Source organism: Pseudopodoces humilis, chromosome 16, assembly GCF_049639895.1.
Source record: "Pseudopodoces humilis isolate 2021_Gansu_Grassland_sample_001 chromosome 16, ASM4963989v1, whole genome shotgun sequence".
Classification (NCBI taxonomy): domain Eukaryota; kingdom Metazoa; phylum Chordata; class Aves; order Passeriformes; family Paridae; genus Pseudopodoces; species Pseudopodoces humilis.
Genome location: NC_142215.1, coordinates 9,551,118 through 9,558,426, shown reverse-complemented (window position 1 = coordinate 9,558,426; position 7,309 = coordinate 9,551,118). Strand labels below are relative to the sequence as shown.

General features: G+C 42.4%; 1 protein-coding gene across 1 annotated transcript in view; it reads right to left on the bottom strand.

Annotated features, from left to right (window-relative positions):
• Positions 1-81: 81 nt before the first annotated feature.
• The window catches only part of HDGFL3 (HDGF like 3), a 38,119-nt gene continuing 30,891 nt past the window's right edge, over positions 82-7,309 (bottom strand). The window contains exon 6 of the mRNA XM_005521546.3: positions 82-2,415. Within this exon, the coding sequence (XP_005521603.1) occupies positions 2,410-2,415 (6 nt within the window). The 3' untranslated portion in view covers positions 82-2,409. The remainder of the gene's footprint in view (positions 2,416-7,309) is intronic.

Here is a 7,309-nt window from a genome sequence, read left to right as displayed (position 1 = left end):
CAGTGCTAGCAGTCCCTGCACAGAGCTACTGCACAACATGAAGGTCAGCATTATGAAGCATGAAAAATTAACATACATAACTCTGTCACATGCACATGTTTTATTTGTCAAAAAGTATGTCTTGTGGGTCAACCTTGTTAAAAATCCCAAGAAATCTTTTAAGAAGCAATCAACTCTTATGGTAAGACTCCATATATGATAAGCAAATCATATAGTTTTGTTAATTCTCTTCAGGATTCACTTCTGCAAGGACTGCTCACCTGCTTGAAGCCGAGCAGGTGCTCACCAGCACTTGTGGGCTGGGCACAGAGGGCTCAGGGCTGTGAGCCACTGGGCTCTGGCTCGTGCATTTCCAGAGAGGAGGGGTTTTGGCTGTGTCTCTGCAGCTACTTTGGCTAATGCTGCTGGCTCAGAAACAAGCAGCAGCAAACACAGCGACCTTGGTTTGGGCAGCTTATGCTTCTATTTGCAATTACAGCTATTTCTATGCCTTCTATGTGTATTTATATTAAAAGCAGTACACCTAGTGCCTTTCTCACAGATGAAACTAGCTGAAACATTTTAACTGGAAACACTTTATTTGGGTATGTTGACTTCTTGGTGTTTTGATTGAAAGAATTTTATTTTTAAGCCTAATCAGTAACAAGGAAGCAGTTCACATGGCTGTGTGTTGCACCCTGCATGAGGGGACCTTCAGAGCACTGAGAAATTCAGGCTGTAACACTCTCCTGCTGAACACCGCCGTGCAGTTCCCACCAGCAGTCAGAGGAGACGCCCCAGGTTTTACACCTCCAGCCAAAGGGGCAGGTTCAAAACAACCACAGCTCACCTCAGGCAATGCTTGTTGGCACCCAGCATCCCTGGTGCAGCTCCTCAGGCTTTGGGATAGCTCCATCCCAGTGCCTCTTCCCACGGAAACAAACCCAGCGCTGCCGGGCTGTCACAGGACGTGCTGGCTCACAAACAGGTATTCGAGCCTCTGATGTTACTTCTGGTGTCTTTAAAGAAACTTTGAATACATTCAAGGTGAATTTAATGACCTCCTGTTATCCAGAAAAGGCAAAGTACAGAAAAAATAAAGATCTCACCTGCACTTGTATCTATTATGGTCAACTCATGTTAACAGAATGTTTTGCTTTAATACTTGACTTACATTAATACCTCACATTATTACACGTATGAAGCCAAATATGACGCTAACTTAGTTGCTTACAACCTCAAACCTTACTCCCAATACACATTCCAATAAATTTATTCTGTAAAAACAATACATTTTTTTTGTTTCCTTTTTGTTTTGTTTTGGTGGTTTTTTGTTTTTTTTTTTCCCTTGTGGTTTTTGTTTTTTTTTTTTTTTTAGTTTTTTACAGTAAACTCATCAACTACAAACCTTGAATACGCAAAAGATGTTCCAAGGACAAGCATAACAAGGATTGATAAAACCAGACTAAATATGTTTTCACAATAAAAGCTGGCATAAAAATAAATAAAAATCTCTATTATCACAATAGCAACAATAATGTACACAGAGTAATGGATTTGGAATGCTTACTTACTAGTCTAGTTCTATTTCCAAAAGGAAAAAAAAAGCCAGAATGACAGCATCCTTTTTTAAGCCTTTCGTTATTTAAAATTGATGTTTTGTTTTGGTTTCCCATAGGGCTGTATATCACAGTAAGCTTAAAAATGGAAAGCATCCAAATGAATGATTTCAAATTGTGTTGGCATTGGAAAAATCCTTGTATTAATCTAAAGAAACACAAAAAGACTTTCACTAACTCCACATATAGGAACTAAGTCAGATAGTGTACATTACATCATGGTTTGGAGAAGTATTAAGAGTATAACTAGCTAGGTACTTCTAATAAGGAAAGGTATTTTATTATATTATTGAACTTGGCGGTGATTTCAGCTGAAGAAGAATTTTTCTTTTATGTTGTAAACTGATCAAAACCCAAGAGAGAATGGATATAGGAAAATTTAAAATTATGTTTGTGTGTGGAAGATTATTGTAGCATTGTATGCAGGGGACTAATTTCTAAGATTTAGTTGTGTTTAAAAAATGTTGATTTAGAATGATATAATTTAGAGTTATGCCTTTTCTGTCTAGAAAAGGAATCTAAAACATGTTCAAGTATGCAATATCTTCATAAACCTCAGCCACTGGAAAAAGGGCAACTTCATGCAACCAAATAATATGAAAATCAAAAAGTAACCCTTAGAAAAAAGGGTAAAAATGTAATTTCTGCAAACACAACAGATAGGAATGTGAATAATGTGCATACAAACTGGGATGCTGTTGATGGTACTAATGAACAGATGTGGTGACTCATATCAAATCCAAGAATATTAGACAACCAAACATGTAACCTTCTTGTATTTTCCCTTAATATTCAGCAGTCATTTTGTTGGTTAAGTCTGAAAGAGAAAGAGAAAAAAGTCACATTTAATGTAAGAAATAACATGCCTCATCAAACTTGATACAACTGATGGCATATTTCCACACTTAAAAGTCACAGGTACAAGTGACCACCTGGTCTGTTCAAACAATTTTCTTTTTCTAGAGAAAACTGCTTTGCTACATCAACTAAACATAACACTACAAAATATTAAGGAGCACAGTTTAAAAGTAAACATTTAGGGCTGTATTCAATAGGCAGCTCCAATGATGTATGTAGGTGGGTTTTTTCACTGCACTAAATCACTGATGGGCTTCATGCAGGAGCTCGGGCACTGCTGCATTCCTGGATGTCCAGCCACAGGAACACCCTCTTGTTCAAATACACAAAAGCTTAGCAAGCATGAGCAAAGATAAACATTTTCATCTCTAAGGGATTCAAATGCTGCTTCTGAAAAGGAAACAGTTTGGCTCCAGTTCACTGTAAGGTGATGACAGAAAAGGAAGGAACTCCCACGGCTGAGTCAAGGTCAGCTCTTGCTTTCCCCGACATTAGTGGGATCAGGATCAGACTCTGCGCATGATCACGGTGAGTATCTATGAGCCTCAGTTTCCTCAAATTGAACAGAGATGGCAGAATTCACCTGATGGCCTTGGGACATGTTACATTAGCCAGCAACATGACAGCATGCAGTGTACCATCACCACCCACCTCTGACCAAGGCATCCCTTCTCCTACAACACTACAACTACTACAATACAACACTACCCCGTGTTTGGACAGTGCAGTTCTCTCCTATGACAAGTGGTTGTGAACAGTAAAAATGGAAACCTGTGCTTTCTGTGTGGGAGCTCCTGGTACATCCTGACTAACAACACACAATCAGGGGTTATTAGCAAGTGCTCAGCATGCAGCCATGGTTTACAGGAACTACCGGAGCCCTGACTCCCCCAAAAGGTGTAACCATATGCTGCCCATCCAGTACATCACACTCCAGAGGCCTCTCCTGTTTCAGAGTCAGTGAGATCACACTTAGAGATGCTTTGGGGGGGGTTCACTGCTGTTCCTTTCCCTTCAGATTCAGACACCATTACAACTACTACACATGATCAGTCAATCAAGCCCTGCTTTCCGCTAAGGTTCCCACTGCTAACACAGTTGGTTCCTATGCTGCAACTCTCAGATCCAGCACAGAAAGATGTCCTTTTAGACTATGAAACCTTTGCAATTATTAACCACAATTCCCTTCTGGGCTATGTCCAGAAGATTGGGTAGGACCATTCTTACGTGGGGTGCTGGGAACATTAATACTTCCCTCCACACTGTCTCACAGACACAGCTGCTGGGCATGGAGGGACGACAAAGAGAGATAATGCAAGTCATTCTTTAGGGTTTTCACAGTTTCCAGTGCCATGTTCCATCATGACACACATTTTGCCTCCTGGGTGCAGTGCAGATGCCCCAGAAGTCAGCAGGTCCCTGGTTCCCAGAAGCAGAGAGAACCCCTGGAGGCCTCGCTGCCAGCCGTGCCCTGCAGCTCCCGCTGCCGGCCCTGCCGCAGCCGCTGATCGGGCATGCGGCAGAGCTGAGCACATCCCCTGGTCTCCATGGTTTCACATCTCTTCAGAAACAGATCAACTCTCAAACATCTTTGTTTGAACAAGTCTCCTGGCTTCACTGTAAGCTATGGTATGTGTGCCATGCTGCCCAGCGCTGCTGCACACAAAGAGCACAGGATCTGACTGATTCGAGTGTAAAGTTTCTGTTATCAACGACAGCACAGAGAAAATTGAGCAGGGAACAAAACTAAACCCACAAACTGCCGGCTGTTTTTCTGGCACTGAAAATTTCTTCCTTAACAGTGTCTGGCAACTAATTCAGCCATCCTGTACTTTAAAACTGCATGGGCAGAAGGATAATTGTTTACTTGCTCTGTACAATAATTGCTATTCCATGCTGGTTTGAGGTCAAAGTGGTTATGGGATTTGATGTACACAGAGCTGCAAATATTTCATCTGTACTGGTTGCTTTAATCTGAACTTGCATTCAGACATTTATGATTCCTCTGAGTTATGTCCCATGTCCTTAGCCAGCAGTGCTATTATTCTGAGCTACTGGAAGGCAGCAGACAACACAACTCTTTACACCATATACTATGCCACTATTTGATTTTTACATAGAAATATTTACTGTGCAATAGTTAGACACATTCCTACAAATGTTATCTTTTGCTCTGAAGGGTAAATTTTAGCATGCCTCAAATTGCAGGAAAATAAAATCAGACAGAAAAACATACTCTGTTTTCATTTTTTGTACAAAATGCTTTTACATTGAACCGAGCCCTAAATGCTATGCTTTCAATGCTGATAGCCCCCCACACCTGTTATGCAGCCTGACCAATGTTATTCTTGGTAAGTGAAGAAGAGCAAAGTAACCAAACATCTCAAAACCACATCAGAAGGACACAGTGAACCTGTGTTTCTCTGGCCATTGCACTTGTACTTCACAGCAGTAACTGGGATTGTTGCTACCCCACAAGAACACCACAACAAAAAAGCCTAGACACAGGCTGTTTTAAGTATGTTCTCCCAAATGCAATGGTGTCAGGTGGCAATACTTTGGACGAGATTTTGATCCCCTTATTCATGCTGGCAGTTGCCTCCACAAATAGATCCACTGACTCAGTTGGTAACTGATTGTCAGTGTGAGTAAAAGGATCACAGTCCTTTACTCCATTTTAATATTCAGGCTGTACCAGGAGCAAGAAAATGTATTTCATTTCCAGCAAATTTATTCTTCTCTGAAGACAGTAAAATCATTCACCTCCTGCACCTGTACACCAAGCAAATGCCTCCTTTACCAGCACACTGCCCAGACTCACTGAAACAGTGAATAGCAAAATGAAAACTTGCCACATACCCTGTGTGCTGACCCTGACCTTCAAACTCTCTAAGAAGGCCAGGACCACAGCCAGCTTTCAAACATGAGTACATGGCCATCCAGAGAGTAAAAGTAAAAAGCAGTTTAGGTGTTTAGTTACAAAGATTCAGAGTTAGGCCAGTCAAGAACTAAAGACACAAGTCACCAGATATTTAAATGAGGAATGTAAATCTGCTGCCATGAATTCACTGATTTATGAGCTAACTAATAAGTAAACAACATAGAGCCATGAATACCTTTCCACAGAAAATTCTCTTTACATGGTATTCTGAGAAAGCCAAAACACTTTAGTATTTAAACAGCAGACAACAGTTCTGGGGTGATTCTATGACCAAGATTTGAGCAAATGCTGGGATGGGCTGTCTTAGCTGTTAGTTAGTTAATTAATATTGGATGATTAACCCCTGAGGCTCAGGCTCTGCCTCTTTCTGGGAAAGGAATCAGACAAAGAACAGCAGTTAAGGAAAGAGCTTGAAAAACAGGTAGTAATGGGACACAATTACCAACTATGGTTGGGTCTGAGAAAATGTCTCTTTCTTGAGAGTGCCTGTAGTACTACTGCAGAACAGCTCAGAAATTAAGGGATGGAGATAAAAACAGAAAGCACCTTTGTCTACCCAAGGGATAAAAAGAAAATCACAAGTTGAGCCCTTGAACAGTATGAAATTGTCTGAAAAAAAAATATAATAGCTCTGAAAGTACTTTTATTTGCTCTGGGTTTGAGTCTTCAGGAAGCCATCACTTCGCATTTTCAAGCTTACCTCTACCACCTGGAGGTTAGAATTTTCATTAAAAAATATAGGTGAAGGTGCTCCTGCAATCATTTGACTTCAGCTGTTAGCCCTTCGAGAAGATCCCTATAATGCTGAGGGTAAGAGTGTGATTAAAAGGCAAGATTCCATCTGATCTGAGGAGGAGAAATGTGTCTTCAGCCTACAGTCCAGGCATTATAAAAGATAATTACTACCTCATTATTAATAGTATTATTAAGAGAAGAGCTTGGTGGCCCAGCCCCATGTGCCTTCCAGAGGTGGCCCAGCCTCCATGAGCAGGCAGCTCTCAAGCAGCTGGTCACAGTGGCAAAACCATGGGGATGAAACACGCCTCTCCTCGAGATCAGGGCCCTGAACCCTTGTTTTGCTTGTCTGTGCCTTCAGGGTATCTTTCTACACCTTATTTTGAGTGAGCACTGCTTTGCACCCCGTGCCGTTCCGGAGGGTCCTGGCGCTGTCTCACCCTCACCAAGGTCCCAGTGCAGCCGACCTGGGGCAGCGGAGCAGTGGGCTCTGCACACCACAGGGGAGGAAGCCCACTCTCTTCACACTGCCTGCTGCTGGCCCAGGGCTCTTCTCATGAGCTGAGTGACTCTAAAGAGACCATCATCCCATCTATGGTGGTGAATTTTAGCAGATCGAGACATTCTTCTGAATTCATGTGTGTGAACAGAACTCTGCAGGCACATGTCGGTCTTTTTCAGCCTTCCTTTTTACAGCAGAGAAGTCCAAGAGTGTGGGCTGGAGGAGCTTAGAGCCCTGCAGCAGAGCCTCAGTCTGGGTGTCCAGCAGGACGTGGCTGCAGTGTCCAGCAGGACAGCCAGCCCCGTGGCCCAGCTGGCCAGTGTGGATGCGCTGCAGGACTGCTGTTTAACACCAGCTGAGAGAACCTGCTGCTCTTCCCCCAAGTGCCCTGTGTCTTCTGAAGGCAGACCTTCAAAAAAGCCACTTGGTGTGGCTCTGAGGAGCAGCAGGACATGGAGTGTCCCCTCCTGGTCCTCAAAGAGAATTGCACTACTGACAAAACCTCGATGAAATGCTGGAGATTCATGTGTGAAATGATGATTTTGCAGCAGAAATACCCAAGGTGAAATATGTGGATCAGGATGTGAACTTTTCCAAACTTATCAGTGCTTTTATCTCTGCCCTTAAAACCACATGCCCATTGTCTCTTTAATCCATATTACTAAAACTCCACCT